This window comes from Parasteatoda tepidariorum, chromosome 1 (assembly GCF_982258835.1).
Source record: "Parasteatoda tepidariorum strain Cologne lab strain chromosome 1, Ptep-v5.0, whole genome shotgun sequence".
Classification (NCBI taxonomy): Eukaryota; Metazoa; Arthropoda; class Arachnida; order Araneae; family Theridiidae; genus Parasteatoda; species Parasteatoda tepidariorum.
In genome coordinates, this window is record NC_141755.1 from 97,522,279 (window position 1) to 97,546,742 (window position 24,464).

At 31.4% G+C, this 24,464-nt stretch overlaps 1 protein-coding gene across 2 annotated transcripts; it reads right to left on the minus strand.

Annotated features, from left to right (window-relative positions):
- Positions 1-4,674: 4,674 nt before the first annotated feature.
- On the minus strand, positions 4,675-21,682 carry LOC107455940 (uncharacterized). 2 transcript variants are annotated; one of them, XM_087169489.1, is made up of 5 exons: positions 21,606-21,682; positions 16,957-19,826; positions 15,449-15,611; positions 12,433-12,516; positions 4,675-5,918 (listed from the first exon to the last, which is right to left on the minus strand). In XM_087169489.1, exons 2-5 carry the CDS (start codon positions 19,789-19,791, stop codon positions 5,743-5,745), a joined length of 3,258 nt encoding a protein of 1,085 aa, XP_087025615.1. In that variant the 5' UTR covers positions 19,792-19,826; positions 21,606-21,682; the 3' UTR covers positions 4,675-5,742. The 2 variants fall into 2 exon arrangements, with proteins under 2 accessions (XP_087025615.1, XP_087025612.1); XM_087169486.1 differs by having other exon boundaries at positions 21,469-21,638.
- Positions 21,683-24,464: the final 2,782 nt, after the last annotated feature.

Here is a 24,464-nt window from a genome sequence, read left to right on the forward strand (position 1 = left end):
TTCTATGACTATACTCATTTTCTTACTCTTTTCTTTGTTTTTCATACATTTTATTTTTTTGTGATAAAATAAAAAACTTATAGTTGTTCTGCTTCTGAACACTGATGAAAACACAAAAGGATGGGCTTCATCAACAATCAAAAATATCTACATTTATTTTACAAATTCCATATTATTAAGGTGGCTATCATCAGAGAATAAAAAATACAAATTATCTTCATCAAAGCCGATGCTTTACATCCGGCGTTCAGTGGCAGACTACGATTTCATATTGTTTTACAACACAAGGCTTTAGCCTTCTGGTGGGAAAGACTTTAAAACAAAACTTACAACAGTTACTTTTCTCAACAACTGAAATTTAGAATAGTGTGATTAAGAAAAATATCTGATCTGTTTGCAATTTCAAATGAATATTGAAATGTACAGGTTTAGAATTTTCTACAGCGAAAAGTTTTCGGAACTTCAGTATTAAAAAAAGTATACAAAAACTAGACGTTAAGAACGTATCCAATGAGCGAGCATTGGATTGCGAAGCAATCCGAAATGAACTGTAAAAGCAGTTCCGGGGGTTGGTGAGCGCCAGCGAGCAGGGGGCGAAGCCTCCTAGTTTATATATATTTTTTTCCTTTTGCCCAAAACACCAACCAGTCTTAGGTGGTCTGAAGCAGGAATTATGTTCCAAGTGTAAAAGTTAAAATTTTATGTTTTATAATTTAATGTTTGCATAATCTTTATATGGTGTTCCAATATATTCCATGCTGTACTACATTAGCACAAATAGCAATTTTCTCATCAATTGCTGTGTTATATAAACTAATAAAAAATAGTGCAACTGAACAGTTAAGTATCAGAATGAGGACTTAAGTATCAAGATGAGGACTTAAATTTAAAGAACAAGACGGAAATGTTACTTATTTCAATTCTGATAATGCTTTAAAATCATGGAAAATGATGAGTGGGATTTTACTGTTGTTTTTGTTGGCATATGCCTGTTTTAGGCAGAGGGGTGCGATTGTTCTTGTTTTCCAGTTGCGCCATCTTTGGCCAAGAATTCAACTTCTGCCGCACCCGTTTATAGGGCGAACCCATTCATCCACAGATCGTAATTTTGACCTCAATCAGAGAACGATCGATCTCCAATCCAGTACCCCCAGAAGTATTGATTTGTTTGTGGGAACATGGAGGACCTTGCGACTCGACAGATTTAACGTGCATCAGTCACCATTTACTAGGAGGAGTCTTCGGCCGGTGGGGTTCGAACTCTCCGACATGGGCCCAGCGCCCTACCGACCAGGCAATCCCGGCCTCAGATTTTACTGTATTTTATCTAAATAAATTTTTTTTATTCAAAATATGCCAAAAATAGTATAGTTCTCTTCTATTTAATCTATAAAAATTATCTTTCCTTATGAAATTGGTTTTCGTAATATATAGGTAGGTACTTTCTTTAATTTGCGCGAAAGCTGCACAATGGACTATTGACGGCGATCTGGGAAACATCCCCGAAGATGATCCAAAGACATTCCGAAACAATTTTGATCCTCTGCAGAGGGGATGGCTCCTTCACTTTGGTAGCTCGACAACCTTCATGCGAAGTTGAGCACTTTATGGAAGAACAGTGTTAACGAGGACTGATATCGCGCACCTTCAGTCCCTACTCGGGCTAATTTAAGTGGCGACCCACCCGCTTACAGACAGCAGCCAGCGATACTTGACTTCGCTGTCCTACTGGAAACCATGTTTTTTTCAATCAGTCCATAGTAGGACATCAGTAATCTATAATGAAATTGTATTCAAGGAGTATTTTTACACCTTAAAATTTTTTTTGCTATATCTATGTCTCAAATAAATAACATGTTATGCTTATTTAGTTTGCTCTAGCCATTTTTTTTCTTTTTCAAAATTTGGTTCTATTACAAAGTCTTTGGAATACTACAGTAAGTAAATTTTAAAAAAAAAAAAATCTGATGGTATTTTGTTCATAATAGATTCCGTAGCAAATTTTATCCTACAAATTTTGAATTCATACAAGATTTGTCCACAATATTTTCTCCAACCGAGGTTTTATCCAATATTTTAATAGATCTCCTAGTTTTTTCACATTTTATTGGCAAAGATATAACTTTTTTTTTAACCATTGTAAAATGTTTTTAAAAGCACCTGTTGTAAAGAAAGATGAGATGATTCTAAACCAAAAAATCACATAGTTCTATTCAACGTTTTCACACTTAATTCAACCCCAGTTGATTGCGGCACATCGTCAGTTCGTAGCATATGAAAACGTCATTCGATTTATATGATTCAAAAATTCCGACAATTGTCAAAAACAATGCCAAAAGATTTTTTTTTTTCTTGACGTCACTGTTAAAACCAGATAAAACCGTCGATTGTCAAAAAACTTTCCAACCCTGCCTAATTGTGATATTTTTTTAAAGTGCTTAAAAATATTATTTGAGTGCTTGAAAAGCGCTTAAAAGATGCCTATTTTTTGTTGAATAATTTGGTTACGCACCCTGATATATATATATCAAAAAAATATATGCAGAGAAATTGAGACATAACAACCTTACAACACATATTCCAACAGTTATCTGTACAAATTACTGTAGGGGGTGTTATACTAACTATGTTGCTAACTAGAAATTAATAAAAACAAGAATTATAAAAAATAAGTCATCCCCTCCCCATATGGAATTCAAGATAAAAATTCATGTTGCCTTAATCTTAATTTTTCTTTTATATGGAAGGGTAACATTTGGCAGAATTAGTTAATACAAACTAGAAATAATTTTCATTAAAAGAGAATATGATTTAATATTTCTAGTTAAATCATACCAAGATTAGTAAGCCTGTTATCAGGTGGTTTGCACATTTATATATTTCTCTAAATAATATGAAAGTTAAATGATCATGCATAGCTAATCACAGAAGAAATACATAAGTCTAAATCATATCACATTTTTTATAAGTTGATAGCAAAAGAGAAAGAAAGCTCCAATTAAGATATCGCTTATTTTTATTGTACCAAAAAATTTGTCATGATTCTCAAGAAACAAAATATATAATTTTTCTCCAGGCACATATATTAAATAGTCATTAGCGTGAAACTAATAAAAGTTATAAATAAGGTTGTAATTATTTGTTAAAATTAACAAACTTTTACTTGATGTATTATATTAACATCTGTTCTATTAAAATTTTATTTGTTCTGTGATAATTAAAAATTATTTTATCAAGCTGTAATTTTACATCACAAATATTATCTTTATGTAAATATAGCTTTTCATGATAATTTGTAGGTTTGGTAATAAACCAACATTGTAAATACAATTTTTAACTAGTCAGATTCAGCAATTATGCAATGCAGAACAACATTAATTTTTTTTTAATTTAATGAATTAGTGTAATGTTACTCATGTCACTCTCAGCGATATCAATTCAGTGACTAAAGCAAAATTCAATGATAGGAAAATCCAAATCAAACACCAAATACCTGAAATCAGTACCAATAGAACTCTCACCAGCACACTAACAAGACTCCAGACAGGACACTTTAGGGGGATGAAGATTCATGGTGACGGAACAAGGACTTTCTGCCGCTGCAAAAATTGCCCAGACATAAAACTAACCCCCATACATCTTTTCAACTGTCCCGCTATACTGGCGCAATTGCAGCAAATAAGTGACAATCCGTGGGCCGACTTATATGAAGAAAATTGTCTTCAAATTGCAGATGTTGTATATAGGACATTTGATCACATTTAAAATTATTTTCTGTCCATGACACGACACCAACCAATCAACATTAATTTTAATTATTTTAAAAAAAATTCACTTAAAAAAGATATTTAGGTTAATAAAGACTGTTAATCTTTGTTATGCTACTTTTCAAAATTAAATTGAATTTAAATTATTATTACAAATCTAGTCCAAATATTTTAAGTCCAGACAAGAACTTAATTTGTAAGTAAAGTTGAAATGAATATAAAATAAACGTTCAAAATTTTAACTCATTTATTTATTTTCTATTATTATTATTTTGAACTTTTGTCATAAAAACTTTAGCGAGAAATATTAATCAGGTTTCAGACCCCAAAACTGAAAAATTAGCAAGTCATTAAAAGATAAATCATATTATAAAAGCTGTATTTACTAAATCTGTAACACATCATATTAGTATAAAAACAAATTTATTAAATTTGTTATCCAGTAATTTTTTTTTCAGATACAATTTATTATCAAGAAAAGTAATTAGGATTCACAAATGAATTTCAAGAGAATTACAAAGGAAATCTTTAAGGGAAAGGAGTTATTTACCTATATACAATATAGAAAAATATTCTTTGTATCGTGCAGCTGTAAGGAGAACTCTTCCAGACTAAAAGTATATAAATTTTTGTTATTATTTAAAACAATAGATCATCTTTGAATTTTATACACTCAACACTCCTATTCAAAGTAATTTTTCCTTGTAACCATAGCATCCACCATAAAGCGAAGCAATGTCTGGAATATCTGGAGGAGGACTCCTGAAAGCCGTACAATACACACATTTAAGTGAATAATATCATGTCACATGAAGATTCGAAGATGATTGTGAATCAATCGTGTCAGTTGGTGAGAGTTGGGGACTCTAAACTAATAATTCACAAAAAGAAAATAAATAAACAAATAAAACTTTTGTTCACAACTTTATTTAAATAAAAATTACAACTCAATCAACAAATGAAACATAGGCAAGGATTTACTGTTCATAGTGTAAAGTGTATTGCTAAGAGTACAAAAATTCTTTTTTATAAAAAAATTAAAATAAATAAATAAAAATTATTAAAATGATACAATACAAACTTGTAGAGGAACTCTAACAGAAATTAGCAATGCAAAAGTGTATTGAAATATAAAACTATAGCGAAATAATGAAAAATAAAGCTTCATAATTACTCTCATTTTTAAAACTTATATGTATAAAATGCAAAAAATTTGATCAATGATTATATTCTCATGTAAAGTAGTGCAATCTTCATAACACAAGGAATGGACTTCAACGATGTAGAGTGTCATCTTTCTTTATTTCCTTTTTTTTTTTTTAGCGAAAGAATTTATTTTATCAGAGGTAATTAATTAGGTTATATTTAATCAAAAGTTGGTGCAATACTCAAAATAATTGGTGTGAAAAGATTAATGGCACTTTTTACAAACAAAAAAAAATCGAAAAAGCAATATAGAGAAAATTATAACATTAATGACAAACATGAGAGTAAAATCCATTCAATAGGTAAACAAACAGTCTTACATAAATTATTTCAAGTGATGGCATTGCACTAACATTTCAACAATAAAATTTTAAAATGTGAAGATATGTAATTCTACAGAAACTAACTGTAAATTGTACTTGGACATGTGTTTTATTCCCTTTAAATAAAAGTGAATTTGAAGTTATAATACCAATGCATTTAATTTAATAAACTTTATAAAATGATAACTCTCTTGACTGCCATAGCTTCATAAAATAGCTACATATAAGTACTTACAAAATACTTTTATATTAATTTGTAAAATGCATCATCACAAAAAATACTGTTTAAACATTTTGACTAGATTCATTAATACTGTTTTACAAAAAACGAATGATTTTTGAATTATTCATTTTGTATTTTGCATTCTTGATAAATTAATGAAAAAAAACGAGTGTGAAAATTCATTTCACTAAAATAGTAAAGTGATATAAATAGAAAATATCTTTCAATCATATTTCTTCCCTTCGGAAGAATTAGTGTATATTTCTTCTTTAATTATCAATTGTAAAATATCACTTATAATAGAGTCGCTATCTATGTTAAAAAATTTCCCTATTTTGCTCTTCTCATCTTCAAAACAAATATTTTCATTTTCGAAAACAGAAAACATCTTTCGATAAACTACAAGAAAAAAAAATGAAGTTAGAAACAAATTCATGAATACAAATTTCAAATAGTATAGTAAAAGTTTATTATAATATACTCCAATACAGGCGAAATTATCAAAATAGCGAGCTTGTCACTATACGAAAATATGAAAGACTTGAAGATAAAGTATCATGCAATTGTAGTTGTTGATGCCATTGATAACACTAAATATTGATTCCAATGGCAAGATGTTAAAAAGGAAAACAAAAGGGTATGGTGGTACAGGTCAACAAAAGGTACATTCTTTTGAAGTATGTGACATGACTTCTAAGAATAGAAGAAGAACTTTCCTTGTATAAATAATAAAATGACTTGACCAAGGTTCCAACTCAGTTACTTTCTAAGCATAATAACAATTGCAAAAAGAAATAAGGCGAAATGATGTTATTTTCACTTTTCTGTATTGATGCCAGAAATAAGAAAATGTGTCTCCCATTTTGCTTTTTTCCATAAAATGCTGCATACTTAAACAGCAAAGGATATTTTAGCTCTCAAAAAAATGTGGCTGTTGTCATATGCATACCTGCCAACTCTTAATCCTTTCGAGGATGATTTTCCCCAGTGGTAGTAAAATGGAATGCAAATTACACTTTTAGGGAGAAACTTACGTTGTAATTTTAGGAGGCTTCTACGGACTATTACATCAGTATTTCATATTTATATACATGCTTAAATTTTTTTAAAAATAGTGGTGATCAATAAGATCATAAATTTAGTTTATAAGTGCAAGGAATATATAGAAAGCATACATTTTACTACCACTTTAAATATAGAAATAAAATTTTACGGGCAATGCGTAAAAGTTAGCAGGTATGTATATGTCATAACAATTGTTATGCATGTAAAATTTTTGTCTTTAATATTAGAATTTTGATGGTGAATTGTAAAACTATATTAACTTATTTAACATAATAGTAGACATCTCCTAATATTCATATAGGGGGGTAATGCCTGCCGCCTCCACGTGGTGCCCCCTGGATACCCCTCACTGGGTAACTAAATGGCAGGCAAACATCATGATGAGCGAAAAGATAACCTTGGATACGGCATCATCCGTCGCGCAAGGGATCCGTTAACAAGGGATGCGTTCAGGAATTAGGCAGAGGTTCCTTTTCGAAAAGTGTAATACAGTCTCCAGTAGCATATGGTAAGCCCTCGGGTGAGCCCAGTGCTAATACCGCTGCTTTGCAGTCTGCTTCGGATGCTGGTGAGGCGTCCAAAGGTTCAGGCCCTTCCTCTGTAGAAGTCTCTGGTCCCCAGAGGCACTCGGGGGACAGTGTGTCTGGTACCATTGGACTGTCCAAGAGCCGGAAGAAGAAGTTGAGAAAAATGAGGGCCATTGCGGCGAGTGGAGGAGCTAAGAGACCTAGGTCTTCTGATGCAACACCCTCTCCCAATGCGCCAACCCAAACCGGAAAGAAGCCCAGGGAGGATGTTGTTCCTGGGAGGAAAGCTCAATCCAGCGGAGTGGTTCCCCCTAGTGGGGATAGCCGAGCTGGAGAGGGGGATCCAACCGGGGGCCTCCAATCTGGGGTCTCTTTTGCCTGTGCAACTGGGTCTACCAAGATTGCTATAGTCCTGGAGGATTTTCCTCCGGACAAGCTTTCTCTGGAAAACTCAAATAACATCTTGAAGGAAATCTTGGAGCAGACTGACGCCATTCCTGGTGGCGAAAGAATGCCCGAGATCTATAATAACCACCTCCAAAGAGGAGCGCTGGTAATTCAGTGTAATGACTTTACTGTTGGGTGGATTAAAGACCACTTTAACAACAAAGCCTTGGGTAACATTAAGCTCAAGGTCATAGGGGCGAACGAGCTTCCCAAGCCCGTGAAGGTTGCCTTTAAAAATAAGGAGCAATTCTCTGACCAGAGCACCTTTTTATGGCGTCTTCAGAGACTAAACCCAGGGTTGAAGTCGATGGGGTGGAGAGTTTTGCAAAGTGCTGTGGGACCTGGCACCTCTAGATGGATCTTTGAGGTGGAGCCTGAAGACGCTGAAGCAATTGCAAGGGCTAACTTTTGAGCACTGACTGGAGTGGATCGTGGAGTTTTTAAAATTATCCACGATCCTAACAGGAAAAAAGCAGTTGAGGCTCCAACAACATCGGACCTCTCTGTAGAACCTGATGTCCAAGAGGACATGGAACAGGAGGAGGAACCTTGGCCGGCAAATTCCCCTGATTCCAAGGTAAGTTCAATTGGGGCTCTTGATTTTTCAGAGCTTGGGTTGGACTCTGGGTCAGACGTAACATTACAACCTGACTCACCAGTTTCCATGCTTGGTATTGATGAAGCAATGGAGCTGATAAAGGAAGATCTTTCTTCCAAAAAATAACCAGGATAGGAGCCATTCTGGTTTCATTCATACTGCTAACTGCTAACCAATGGCTACAATCAAGGTTGGTCAAATTAATCTCCATCATAGCATTGCTGCCTCAAGCCTTATGGCCAAAAGGTTGAATGATGGAGAACTTGATATTGCTCTTATACAAGAGCCTTGGACCCGCAAGGGCAAAATAATGGGTCTCAATGTTAAAGGTTTTAATATCTTATATGATACCCATTGCGATCTTCCCAGGACCTGCATAATAGCTAGGTCTAATCTAAATGCCCTTAATCTTGTTAAATTTCTTAACAGGGATTTAGTTGCAGTAAAGCTAAAATTCTATGATAATAAGTCAATCTCTGATTTTGTCATAGTCTCAGCCTATCTCCCCTATGAGGAGAAGGACCCATTAGCTGACATTACTAGGGCCCTAATTGCCCACTGTAGTTCAAGCTGTAGATTCATCTTTGGCTGTGATGCAAATGCTCACCACACAGTGTGGGGTAGCAGTGATTGTAACCAGCGGGGGATGTACTCATGGAACATATTTTAAATTTTAATTTGTATGTCCTTAATAAAGGCAATGAACCTACCTTTGTTACGTGTAACAGAAGGGAAGTCATTGACCTTACTTTATGTAACTCTAAAACAGTAGATTACGTTAATGATTGGAAGGTATCTGGGGCCGTCACTGCCTCAGATCACCAACTAATTACTTTCTCTATTAAAGGCCTCTCAGGACTGAAGGTCGTAAGGAGGAACCCCAGAACAGCTGATTGGGGTTTCTTTAGAGCAGCTCTGGAGAGGAAGATGGGGAGCTTCTCTGGTAAGTACAATAATGTTAATGATGTGGAGTGGACTGTTGACCAAGTGCAACAGATCATACTCGATTCATATCATATTTCTTGTCAGGTTACGTCTACTAGCTCCCCAAGGAGAGTTCCTTGGTGGTCTTCTGAGCTTAGTAAATTACGTAAGAAATGTAGGAAGTTATTTAACAGAGCAAAGAAATCTGGTGAATGGCAGTCCTACAGAAACGCTCTAACTGCTTATAACAAGGCGATCAGAGCATCTAAACGTCGCTCATGGCAGACTTTCTGCGATGGCATAAATACTAATTCTGCCACCGCAAAGATTGCAAAAATTCTTACTAAAGACTTTAATTGCAGTTTAAATGCTATCCGTCTTGCAAACGGAAGATACAGTGAATCAGGAGAAGAGGCTCTTAGAGAATTACTAGAAGTACACTTCCCTGGATCTCATCCTGTGGAGAATGAAAATCTACATATTACTACCACAACTACTTGTAGTAGGAATGACTGGGAGGCCGCCAAAATGGTGGTCTCCTATGAGAAGGTTGTATGGGCCATAAAGTCTTTTAAGCCCTACAAGTCACCAGGCATGGACAACATCATACCAATGATGCTTATCCAGGGGGTGAATACACTGGCCCCTATTCTATGTAGGATTTTTCGATCCTGCATAGCATTTGGGTATATACCTCTCTCTTGGAGGAATACCAGGGTGATTTTCATACCAAAACCAGGTAAGGAGAATTATTTTGAGGCTAAATCATTCAGACCAATCAGCCTCACTTCCTGTCTGTTGAAAGCGATAGAAAAGCTAATTGACAGACACCTCAGAGACACTGTGCTCATAGAAAGGCCACTGTCCTCCTCACAGCATGCCTATCAACCAGGCAAGTCTACAGACACCGCTCTGTATGAGCTCTCCTACCTGCTTGAGAAATCTATCACAGATAAGGAGATGGCTCTCGCGGTTTTCATTGATATTGAAGGTGCGTTTGATAAAGTCCCTGTTGAGACTATCATCAATGCACTTAGGAACAGAGGCATAAACTCAATAATTACCAGATGGATAGCGAATTTGCTTTCCTCTAGGTATGTTTGTTCCTCTCTATTGGATGCAAGCATGAAAGTGCATGCAACTGCCGGATGCCCCCAGGGAGGGGTTTTGTCCCCTATCCTATGGTGTATGGTAATGGACTCCCTGTTAGTTCGGTTAACTACTCTTGGCATTCCCTGTATCGGGTACGCTGATGACGGTGTTATTGTTGTCAGAGGCAAACATGGAAAAACTGTCTCTGATATCATGAATAATGCACTCCTAGAAGTAGCTAGGTGGTGTTTTAAATCAGGCTTATCTGTCAATCCATCCAAGATAAGTTATGTAGCCTTTACACGGAAAAGGCAACTTGATCTAGGTAATGTATACTACCTGGACAATAAATTGGAACTCACAGAGAAAGTCAAGTTTCTCGGGGTTTATTTTGACTCCAAACTAAATTGGGGTCTTCAACTTGAATACTGCACCAACAGGGCCAGAAAAATTTTCTGGTCCTGTAGAAATGCTATTGGTAGAACATGGGGATTGTCCCCCAAAATAGTCTACTGGATATACTCAATGATTATTAGTCCTATCATCACTTATGGCGCAATCGTCTGGTGGTCAAGGACTAGATTGAGCTCTGCAAGGTCTAATCTTAACAGACTACAAAGAATGGTCTGTGTAGCCCTGTCAGGCTGTCTCAGGACCACTCCTACAGCTGCTCTAGAGAGCTTACTTGGGCTTCTTCCATTGAACTTACGCATTGAAGTTGAAGCTCAGACAGGCGTAAAGCGTCTTATGTACCTTGGCCTATGGAAAGAGAATTTCAAACACTTGTCATGGGGACATCTTGTTTCACAAGTGAAGGATTTATCCTCTTTTATTATGCCTAGTGATTTTATGTCACTAAGATATGCTTTTCACAAGCCCTTCAAGATCCATTTTCCTACTAGAGATGAATGGTTCAATTCTCCTCGGTGGCTTAAAGGCAAATGCCTGATATGGTACACTGATGGGTCAAAGATTGGTGCCAAATCAGGAGCAGGAATTTACTGCTCCAATGATGGTACCAAACTTCACTTTCCCCTGGGAAATTATGCCACCGTTTTTCAGGCTGAGGTCTATGCCATTATCTTGTGCTGCAAGTTATGCATAGACAAAGGATATCAAAATACGACTATCCGCATCTGTTCTGACAGTCAGGCTGCTCTCCTATCAGTTTCAAGGTGTAAATTCACCTCTTTGTTAGTGTGGGAATGCTTCTCGGTCCTCTGTGACCTGTCCACTCATAACAAGGTATCCCTGCATTGGGTACCAGGTCATATGGGTATCGGTGGAAATGAGCTAGCTGATGAAGCAGCACGGGCTGGCTCTAATGCAATTTTCTGGGGCCCTGAACCTGCGCTGGGAATTTCTCCCTCCTCATTTAGGGCAACCATATTCAAGCTCTACGGCAAGATCGCCCATGAGCAGTGGCGCGCTGCTGACGGTCAAAGACAAGCTAAGGAGCTGAATCGAGACTGTCCTAGTGTACGTCAAAAGGAGCTCTTAAAGCTTAACAGAAACAGTATAAGGAAGATCATTGGTCTTCTTACTGGCCACTGTATCCTCAGAAGACACCTAAACATTATGGGAATAGAATCAAATTCTCTTTGTCGGGGATGTCATCTAGAAGAAGAGACATCACGACACATACTCTGTGATTGTGAGGTCTATTCTGCTCAAAGATTTGAGCATTTAGGACAGCATATTGTCAATGCCTGGGAACTGCAAGATGTTCCTGTAAGGTGCTTGCTGAATTTTATTTCAGCCATAGGGCTTTCATGCTAATCATGATTTTAGGGTTTGGGTACAATAGACCTCTGGTCGATGTGCCCTGCTCGTCAGAGCTGCCCAACCTCTAAGTCTAAGTCTAATATTCATATATATATACTCATTATATCAAGCTTTAATTTTATTTCAAAAAATAAATGCGATAAAAAAATAAGCTACTAAAACCATTGAACAATGTTTACTCAATTAGAAGAGTAATACTCCATTTGCACTGACCGGTTGATTTTACATAAATGTATTATTGTATCCAAATCTTATAAGCATTTCTTACATATTACTTTTCCAGAGAAGTAATTGTGAGAAGGTGTGTTAAATTAAAATATGCGCATTGTAACTACTGGAGTAACATACTAATCAGTGTTAATAGAGAATAACACAGAAAAAAAGAGAGATTTAGGAAATTTTTAGTAAGCAAAAGTTATTTCTTCTTCATATCTACTAAAAGTGAGATAAACAAGAAAATATTTTTGTTAATTACCTTGTAAAAATATCTCTGTGCCAAGCTTGTTCTCCAATTCAACCCTTATTTGTTCAATATCATTAAAAAGATCAGTACTTTCATCTAAAAAAAGAGCATTAAGAATAAAGTTCATGTTTTTTTTTCCAGTAATAATGTGACAATAAATTCAATGTGTGTGAAAATAAATTCAAATCTTTTCAATAGATTTCACAGTCACTATTCATCTTTAAATAAATATGGAATATTTTTTTCTCTCATTATTGTTTGTATGAGAGAGCATCTTGTTTCCCAGATTCCCTGTTTTCCTTTCATTCAATATAATGCAGGGCTTCCAACATTCTATGCTTTTTGGGATAATTTCTTCTGATTGTAGCTAAGTTCATGTTTTAGTGTATGATTCCTTGTTTCTTAAACTTGATTTCAAATTATTTTCCTCACCACTCTACATGTAGATTTCATAAGTTTGTATGAGTGGATTTCACTCATATAAACTTATATGAGTGGATTCCATAAGTTTATATGAAATCCACTTTGCTCCAGCTCTCTTGTGGTGAGGCCTTTAAGATGTTGGCAAAATTACCATAAATTTGAAAGCTTTGCTTTTTTAACTGCCTATCACTCTATAGAACAGGGGTGGCCAAGCTCCTTAATAGTCGAGCCATTTTTCGAAATTCGAAATTTTTTGCGAGCCGCAATTAAATACGTATTTAAAAGGTATGCAAAAAAGGTATTAAAAAATTTCTTTTTTCAGGAAATTATATTTATTGAAAACATATAAATAAAATTACAAAATATGAGTATTGAATTCAAATATTAAAAATTAAACACATTTATTTTACTTCTCTTGATAATTCTTTAAAATTTGGTGAATAATTGGTGACAGCACTTCTCAGTAATTCTTTGAGATGCTGGTTAGTTAATACTGGTCGGTGTTTGGATTTCACGAATTTTAAAGATGAATGAAATGATTCACATAAGTGAATCATTTAAATAATGGAATAAAATGATTCACATTCACGCAGTTTTCGATGAGTCATATTATTCTTAACTTGGACGGAAATGAAATTTGCTACAACATTGCACTTAGTCTCTCATCTTTGTTGTCAGTAATTTAAAAGACGTTTTAGAACACATACGGAACGCTAATAATGTTTTAAAATATAATAGCACAAAAATGAAAAGGGAACTCCAGTACACTTATTGAGATCCACTAATAATCTGCATGTGGCTCGCGAGCTGCAGGTAGCCCCCCCCTGCTATAGAATATTTTGAAAGAAACGTAGTTGTTGTTGGCAGCCTTGTATAACATACCTCTATCCTTCAAGGGAACTGAGAAGTTACACATGGGGAGAAAATATGAGAATTCTCAAAATGGTGAAAATAATGTATATCCAAAACTTTATATTTTATAAAGGAAGTACATAATTGTTTCAAAGCTTTTAAATGAACCAGGAATATGATGAAACAACACATAAAGTGTAAAGCTCATAAATAAGAAAGGCAATAAGAAAGCTTTATTGTAATTCTCATTCACATGAACTTTATAAAACGAAATTGCAAAAAAATTGTTCAGCATTTTATCAACTGAAGTTAAGAATTCCCCTTAAAATGCATTATAAATAGTCATTCTAGAATTATAATAATTATTTTGCTTTCTTAACCAAATATCAAAGTACATAAAAAAAATAACCATTTAGTATAACAGAAGGGAAAAAAAATATTGATTTAGATGTTTTCGTGAGGTTTAAAATTTCAAGGATATGGAAATAAATGCTTATAATCATTCCATACATGGAGATTTTTTGTTAACAGGTAAAATTAAATACAATTAAATAAAAATTACAAACTAGATGCACTATGAGAAAAACAAAATAGAATTCCAAATTATGCACAATAATATTATTTATTTAATAATATAATAGTAGAAATTTTCTAGACAATATATTTATTTTATTCAATGATGTTTTTTTTTTAAAAAAATACTAATTGTAAAGTTTCATTCTAGAAACTACATAATTATTTTATTTTCTTATGCAAATATTATCCATAGAAAAAATATTCCTTCAATTTCAGCACAAACTAGTTTTTCATTAAGGTTAAGAAAAAAATAGTAAATAATCAATTAGAATGTTGGTTAACACTACGCAATCATGCATAACGCTGAGAGGCCTATAGTGACACAATTAAAAAAAATTTCAAGTATTCTTTTTCTCTTAATTGTTTGTTGCTTTTCCCAGAAACTTTACTTCATTAAAATAAAACAACTTGTTAAGACGTTCAATTCACCAAAAGAGAAACTGACTATATTCAAACTAATTTAAAATATTAACTTATTAGACATAAAAAAAATTATACTATTGATCGCATCTAAAACTTTATATTCAAGACTTAAATCAAAGTCGAGCAATTTTCCCGATGCATTGTTATTTTAGTACATAATTTCTCTTATTTTATTTTATTCGACATTATTAGGTTTATGAAAACACATTTCAAAGGTGTATCTATAAATAAAATAATGTTTAGTATCAAAATAATACAAAATAAATATTTATTAAATGATGACATAGCAGTTTTTAAAGAAAACATCTGCTAAATTCAGAAATGCTAATAAAATATTCATTGTAAATTTCTCATTCTAGAAATCTATCAAATATATAAAAACTTCACTACAGTTATCAAAGTTCTAATATACTTTTTAATTTAAAGTAAAAAATTTGATTTAGATACTAATCTGACTTTTGAGTTAAATTCAAAATTGAAAGAATATGAGTAGTTATTGCATCAAATTCAAAATATAAATAGACTGCTCATAAACAGGCACAAGTTATTAAACATATAAATATTTATTAAACAATAAAATTGCATAAATTTTCCAGTATATTTATCTAGAAATTAAAAAAATATATATATTATCAAAAATGCCTTGTAAAATTTCTCCCCCCCCAAAAAAACTTATAATTAGTTTGCCCATTATAGCTTATTTCAGCATTAAAGACAACAAAAAAATCTAAGAAATACCAAAATGAAGAGTTACCAAATGAAGAGTAGCTGCAAATCGATCTGCAATCTAAATTTTGAGATTGTTTCAAGACAACTCTTAGAGTCTGGCAAACCTGATAAAGATCATCTTCTTCACTGGTTTCCTGTGCTAATGATGATGAAGTTTGAGAAAGCTCTTCTGATTCTGTTTCAGAATTCTGAAATAGAAAGTAACATAATAAATTCATAAAAATGTGAAAGATTATTGTATTTTTTTAACTTGAAAGATAATTCATAAATATTCCATAATAATAAATTCATAAATGTTTCCCTTTTATTTAACTATTTAACAGCGACTAAATGAAAATACTTAACTGTCAAATACTAAATCGCATAATAAAAATACATATTCTTTTCATTATTATAAAGGATACAATCTCTACAAATTTAAATTTTATTAATGATATTGGTATATTGACTAATGCTTAAAGTATGCTTTTAAATGTTTAATTTATATAGGTAAGCTTAAAAATAAAAGATTTCTTCCAAAAAAGAAATTTTTTTTTTGAATAATTCGAATCTTATAAATGCAAATAACCAACAACATTTACGGAAATTTAAATTCCAACTATATATAAAGGGACATTTTCAAAAGTGTTTTCAGAATCAATATTTACAGTAAAGTTTTTGATAATGTTCTCAGTAGGTAAAATTTTCTTTATACAGAAAGTTTATTTTCCTTTGTTAAAAATCATTAATCGATATTCAAATATCTGAAAGATTTCCTAAAAACAATCAATTAAGCAAATATTCTACACTGAAAATTATTCTTATCGATATTCTGTTTTGAAATATCATAATGAAATATTCCTGAGTTAATAAAATAACGTATCTAAATTTTAAATACACTATAACAATTGAATTAATTATATATAAAATTTTGAAAATATATATTTCTAATTGACTTTCTACAGTTACTTGATTAAAAATTTCCTTCACTTCAAAAATATACAAATTAGAAACAACAGTCAACATGTTTCAATCTCTCAAAAATAGATGCCCACTTTTGAATGCTTGAAACATATCGACTGCTATTTCCAATTTGTATATTTTTGTAGAAAATGAAGCTCTTACACAAATAATACCTTACCGATTCAGTTTCTTGGGATAATTTTTTTAATCCATCTAACAATTATCAAACTCACAATTATCAATCTTCAGAAACCAACTAGGATACATACCAATGACCAAATAATTAAACATTATTAACACCTTAACTTGTGCGCTCGACTTAATTCGAGCACACTAAACAGGAATTAGAATGCAGAACGCCTTATCTTAACAATTTGTTCTTGTGGAATATAACATTTCTTTCAATTTTTTTTTGTGGGATATCTATTCCATTGAGGAACGAAGAAAGTTGGTTGCGCTCAGCATAAGGGGTTAATTAAACGTCCTTACTTAATAAACATCTTCTAATTAAAAAAGTATTGGTTATCAGTAAAAAAATGGCCAAATAAAAACAATAATGGAAAATTGAATAGATAAGCCATAAGAACTTACAAAATGGATTGGGCTTAAAGAAGATGATGGATACAATTTTCCTCTTTTGAAAGGCACTTTTAAATCCTCATGATGTGTAGATAAATCAGGAAGGGAAGGGCATTTACTGTTCAAGACATCTTTATTTGCAATATTCTTTAGAAGGGAAGTTTCAATATTTGCATCAGAGGAGTTTCTTAAGAGCAAACATTCATCGGAATATAGTCCCAAGTTACACTGAATGCCTATTTCAGCTAGGCTTGTTTTTAAATTGCTGCAAGAAAATTTTTCTTCCCCGTCCTTCAAATTTGAAATAGAATTAGCAATTGATTTCTCATTCTTAATCGAATTTTCTTCATTGTCATTCAAGTCTATTGTACAATTAGTGATTGATTCTTTATTAGTCAAATTTCCTTCAGTTTCATTCAAGTCTAATGAAGAATTAACGACTGATTCGTTATTATTCGAATTTCCTTCAATTTCATTCAAGTCTATTGCAAAATTACTGACTGATTCTTTATTAGTCAAATTTCCTTCAGTTTCATTCAAGTCTAATGTAGAATTAATGCCTGATTCTTTATTAGTCAAATTTCCTTCAGTTTCATTCAAGTCTAATGTAGAATTAATGACTGATTTCTCATTCTCGTTTTCCCATTTAAAAACTTCAGAAATACTCTTACATTCTGACTTTTCTTCAGACAGAGTGGGTAAATGAAACAAGCCATATGAAGCAACATCACTATTACGTCTAAGCAAATATGTTTTATTTCTGATATTATTTTTTGTTTCTAAATCATCATCAATCATCATTGGTAAGTGAAAACGATCTTTATACTGTTGTGCATCAGAATTCTGATTGATGTCTGATTTTAAATTGCTAACTTTACCACGGGAAATCATTGGTAAGATAACATCTCCTTCTTCCAAATTCAAAGTTACTGAAGGAGAGAAATCAGAATCACATCTGTTCACTTTGAAAGTCTTATTGCAATAAACGCCAGATTTTAAATCAAAGTCCTCATTTTCCAAATAATTTTTACTTCCAGCAATGTTTTTATTTGAAACTTGGAGTTCATTTTTTGAAAACAGATTAATAGACATAATATCAGCTTCAGAGTTCGTAATCTCATTTTCTTTGACAGTCAAATTTTTTTCAGTAGGTTCGCATTTACTCTCTTCATTATCATTACACAAATCATGATTGGAATCCTGCTTATGATAAATGACAGGGCACATATAACTTGAAGTTATACCAGCTGGGTCTTTTGATTTAATTCTCGTTCGACCAACATGAGGTGCAGAGTGAGGTCGATTACGATACGTAACTTTATTAGAAGCTGAAACATCTTTTGAAGCTATAACTTCTAGTGGCAAGTTTTTTAAAAAGTCAACTTCACACTTTGACCATTTAGATCTCTTTTTAGGACTGGGAGATTGTTGACTAAAAAGCACATTATCAGAAATATCAGGGAGATTTACTTCACATACAGTTTTTTGAAGACTATCATCAAAACAGTTATCTGCAGATAAAACAGTGTCAATGATTGTTGAATTTTGGAATGAAATTTCTGAGTGAACTTCAGAAGCATCCGTTTCTAAATAGGTTGAACTGTTTTGTGATGGCAACAAAGGAAAGTTTAACTTGTGAGATTTCTCACAGAACTCAATAGATGAAAGCTCAATAATAGATTTATTTGCATCAGATATCTCTTGATTTAACTTGGTATCTTCATGATTTGGTACTTTATTGGGTAATAGATTATTTAATATTGAATCAGCATTGTTTTCAGTTTGTTTATGAGATAATTTATGTTTTGTCAAATTTGCAAGAGTTTTGGCATGTTTAAACATGTTAGTATTATGGCTGTCAACCTGCTTTTCTTTGCCAGCAGACTTTTTGATTTGTTTTGAAGGTTTTCTTTTAGCCAAAGAAATACCATACTTTGCTGCTGGATCAGTAAACTTCATTTTATCAAGTTTAGATTGAGCTGTAGGTGAAGAGAATGGAATTTTTGTGCTTTTTGATTTTTTAAATTCCTCTCTCATTTTTGACTCATTAAGAAATTTGCCAATTCGATTTACAATGAACTGCTTCCTTAAAATAGCATTTACAGAGGGGCGTGTATGAGGATTTCTATTAAATATTTGTTCCATCAAGTTCTTGAGTTCAGAGCTATAAATCTCAGGTATCTGAGGAAGAGAACCTTTAATAATTTTTAGAATAAGACTTTTGATATTTTTTGCTTGAAAAGCATGTTTTAAAGTGGTTAATTCATACAACACACATCCCAAGGACCATATATCTGATTTATTATTATAAGGACGATTTTCACAGATTTCTGGAGACAGGTAATATGGAGTTCCTATGCAAGTCTGTGCTAATTCAAAAGTGTTGTTTAAAACACGAGCAATTCCAAAGTCTCCTAGCTTTGCTATGCCAGATTTTGTCAAAAAAATGTTTTGTGTTTTAATGTCTCGATGTAAAATTTTTTGATCATGCACATGCTTTACTGCCAGGCATACCTGTACAAACCAGTCAAGAATTTGATCTTCAGGAAAAAATACCCCATTTCGAGCTCTAATTGCGGAGTACAAGTCACCGCCATCACAGTAATCTGTTACTATATACAAGTTATTATTTTCTTCAAATGATTTATGATATGTAATAATGTTAGGATGTTTCATCTTTGATAACACTTCAACTTCTTTTAAAGCCAATGCTTTTTCATTTTCACTCAGATTTGATAAAGAAATTTTTTTAATTACATAATACTTTTTGGATACAATATCTTCAACTAAGAAAGCAGAACCAAATGAGCCTTCACCTAAAGTTTTAATAATTTTGAAATCTTCCATATTCAGAATCAACTATGTTCAAATTAATCCACATTCTAAAAATAAAAAATACATATTCTGTATTCGAATATTTAATACAATATCAAAATACTGAATTGACAGCAATGGTATTTTTATATGGATGTGAAATAATCATACTTTGTTCTTAATTTGACAGGTGGAGATAATATAAATTTATGCTAATGCCTATATACTATGCTAATAACTATACACTAATGCTAGTATAAAAAGAAATTATTCCAAGGCTGCATTATCGGGGCTCATAAAAATTTGCAAAAATTGAGAATTGATCTTGATCGTTTTCATCAAGTGGAAAAAAAGGTTAAATAACTTTTTAAATACCTAAGTTCTAAAATCCAGATAATTCTTCACAGCAAAATGGTATATATAGTTTAAAATTATGATTTTGCATCAAGTGTAAGGCACCTTAACAGTGGATTTTTTTTTCTAAGAAAAACACTGTTAATGAAAATCTATAACAGCTATTTTAATTAGAATTAGATGTAAATTTTAAAACCAATATTCTAAAGCATTTAGCCGTGAATTTAAAATAAATATAACTGTAAAATAATTTTATTTGTCCCTTATATTATAAATGAGATTTTTTTCCTTAAGTTTACAACTTTTAAATTAAATAACAATGCCAATTACTAAAAACTTTTTGATCTACTGAAGATAATATACATTTTTCTTACATTAATAACTAAGATACATATTTCTTAATTCAAATAGAGCTATATTTTTAAACCTATTTTTCAAAATTTGACTTTAATTAGTAATTTTTAATGCAATTATCCATAAGTTTGTATTTAAAAATAAGGTAGTGCTTAGAAATGAGTTTCATACACATAAAAATAACACTTTAAAACAGATATGGACAATAGTATTGTATTTATAACAAAGCATTTAAATAAATTTTTTTCGGCAAAAATTTTATGCTCACTAAAAAAAAAGTCTACTTCTTTTCCTTTAAATCATTATAACACAGTTTAATGGAATATTTTCATATACAGATCGAAGAAAAAAATAATCGCCAAGTCTTCCAAGTAGTGGCTCGCGAGAAACTAAAAAACACAGAAGGGGTCCAACTCGAAGGGTTATACTCATCGCAGTCGTTGAGCAATCCTCTATATGTTTTTATTTTATAAAAGTTTGAAAGTTTTAAATCCATTAAGCTCCTTTGCGATTGTAATTTACACAACAAATCATGATACGGAAATAAATCATGATACAAAGTGAAGTGACATTCTGAAAAAGCTCAAAATGTATAGTTTATATTCAGAGCTTAGTGGAAGAATGTGTCAAGTGACATTCTGAAAATGTTTAGCTTATATCACAACTTAGAGGAAGAATGTGTCAAGTGACATTCTGAAAATGTTTAGCTTACTTAAAACTTAGAGGAAAAATATGTCAAGTGACATTCCGAAAAAGCTCCGAATATTTAGTTTAGAAGCATGTCATGGTCAGCTACAAATATAAAACGTTATTTTTCCTCAACCAGTCATTAAAAATAATCGGTTTTTAATAGAAAATTATGATTCATTAGCTACTTCTTGGTGTTTAAGTTGATGTTTATAAATTCACTCGAGTGTCACTTATCACTTTCCCCCCTTAAACTCTTTAAATAACAAACTTAAATTAGTTAAGACTTGCTACGATTTTCAAAACAAATATTACCGGTGAATATACAGACAGAGAATTGTTCTTCATTATTGTTATTATTTCTTGGCAATATTAATTGGGAATCATTTTCATAAACAATTTATACAACTTAACTTCACGTAAAAAACTCAAATTTTTTTTATTTTGTTTACCATGGCAACATTTTGTTTATTTCCTTGGCCACCAAAATATAGAGGCCCGCTCTTTCCCGTTCTAGCCTACAGTAAGTGTGGAAACAAAAATATAGTGCACCTCCAGCCTCCCTCCGCGAGGGTAATAATTCAAAGCTGTCAAATTGAAAACCCGTTTCACTGTCTCCCCTACTTTTTTGGTGGGTAAGGGGTGTTAAGTAACTCGAAACTAATTGACTGACCACTGTCTCTTGCAACCCGCGAGTGCCTTCCAAAAGATATCTGAAGAAACTCGCTCGACAACTCTTATTTTTCTTTTTCTCGTATTCTTTTTCTCGCTTCTTAGAAAAATTTTAGAAATATTTCTTTTTAACTCTAAAGCGGCTTTATTTACACAAATGTTTTATCATTTTATTTAACATGCACTTTTTCTAATTATATCTTGAATTGTTTATTATTTTGATTTAATTATTTTGGGATTTAATAATAACCCAAATATTTAAATTTATAAAATTTTACTATATAGTCATATAAAAGTAATTCATTTAATTTAATTATTCATTTAAAGTAATTATTCATTAAAAAATAAATCTGAAATTTTTCTATAAATAAAATAAAGTTTGTTAAAAAAAAATTTTAATTTATTTGATAAATTGTTTTAAAAATTTTAATGTTAAGAGTTTTATTTTTATTACTTTTTTTTCTTTCAATTACAAAGACAAATGTTTCTTTTTCTTTTTTTACAATTTTTTTAAGGATAGTTACACCGTTTTGAAGCTAATTAAATTCCGCCACTTTAAAAAAATATGTTGACATTTAATCCATTGTTTAAACAAATATGGTTGCTTGCTATGTAAATTCAATTTAGATCTAAAAATTTGAATTTTGCAATTTGAATGAACTAAATTCACCTTCACTAGAAACTAACTTCATTTTAATTATTACTTTTGTCTACTACATTTACTATTCTATAAATATCTCTAAACTAGAATTATGATTCGATCTTAAAAAATAAACACCAGGGATATTTGTTATTTATCACAAGCAAATTGTAACATCAAAATTAAAAATTAATCGATTAAATGATCGCAACATTTTAAATTATATTAATACATATCTGGTTTCCGATTATATCACTAAACTTATTCTAATACTTTAACTCGGATACTATAGCAACTTTATCCACAAACTCATATTCGACATTTTTACTTGCATGATTTCTACTTTATTATTGTTACTTTAAAAACTTATCGCAAAAATATTATTTACAATAATACGTTTTTTTTTTTTTTTTTACTGATCTAAAACAGTTATTTATTATAAATTTATTAAACTGCATATTTTGAGAGAGCATAGTCTTATATGAAGTCTATTTTTTAAAAAAAATATAACTTATTACTTTTTGTTGTTAAACGGTATTAATATTTTCATCAAATAGTACTAAATTATTAAGTAATGTCTTGTGATTACTTTATATAATGAAGGAACGTCATTTTTAATTTTAGGCCTTTAAGTTAAAATTATAATAACCATAATAATTATAACAGAGAATAATGCTAAAAGTGGGTAATAAAAGCACTTTATTTGTAAATGCCGTTAAAAAAAGACATGATAAATAAATAACTTTCAAAGGAATAACTTATTTCGAAGAAGATCCTTAAAAGCTATCTTTGATAAGCTGTGTAATTTTCTAAACGTAAAAGTAAAATTATAGGAAAATTGATTTAAATCTTTCATTTCAGTCTTGCTGGTTCATAAAAAATATCATCGTTTCTGTTGTAAAAATAAATTATAACATTTTCAACTAATAAGCTGAAGTGACAGTTAGTTTAAATTTTCTTTTCTCTAATAGATCATTTCGAAGAATCCTGAAAAACAACAAAATAAAACAATTCTATGTTTTTTTTTTTATATTTCAAGATTCAGATTTATGAGGCTGCTCACTGTAATAAATATTAAGATTTATCAAAATAATCGATATAAATAAAATAAAAAATTACGATATCGAAATTTTGCGAAAGAAAAGGCATTTATTGATTTTCATTAAAACTAACAACAGATTGAGACAAGTTTCAGTTACAGAATTTTATCAAGTATCAAAATTATCATTATCATTATCAATTTTATACATTCAAAAAGACAGTATATAGATGTAAAAACAAATATAGTACATATAATATCGGTAATCAATATATCTGTAATGCAAAATAATAATTATCTGCAAAATAGTTGTATCAATATCGATGACTATACATGCAAAATTGAAACAAAAAATTAGATTATCTATCATACATACCATAATGAATAGTGCTCCGACCCGATTTCTGTTCGTAAAAATTAATTCAAAAGGGAGAAATCACGATTACCGGTAATAGGGTTTATATTTCAAGGTCAAGTTTTTTTATTAACTTAACGTAATTCTCAGATAATATAGCTATTTATAATTCTTGATGTTATTTATATTCATGATGTTGCTTATTCATTTCCCTCCCCCTATGTTGGTAATTAGTAATTTCATCACAGATTTTAAGACTTTATGCTGAGGTTTACAACTAATTTCATCTTATCATTTCATTTTTTCTGCTTTAGTTTCTCTGACAAATCTCAAATGCTTGTTTCTTGTTATTTCTTTATTCAAGATTGCTTGATCACTTTTCCTTCTTCTCACTGTTAATTTTGAATCAATTCTGAATCAATAATAATAATAATTTTGAATCAATAATGATGCATCTATTATTGAAAATTTATTTGTAATTATTCATGAGATCTCGTTCTAGAAACGTTTAAAATAGAATTTAAAAACAAACAAACTACAAACTTATTTCAATAATAATTTTTATCTGAAAGATTTATGAGAATTGCGAAAAATATATTGTTTAT

Excerpts from the sequence above, each read along its gene's own strand:
- LOC107455940 (XM_087169489.1), bottom strand. The coding sequence starts at position 19,791 with ATGGAAGATTTCAAAATTATTAAAACTTTAGGTGAAGGCTCATTTGGT. Across the intron at positions 15,612-16,956 it reads CTTTAAGCCCAATCCATTTT|AATTCTGAAACAGAATCAGA; the intron begins GTAAGTTCTTAT and ends TTTCTATTTCAG. Across the intron at positions 12,517-15,448 it reads TTGCAGCTACTCTTCATTTG|ATGAAAGTACTGATCTTTTT; the intron begins GTAACTCTTCAT and ends CTCTTTTTTTAG.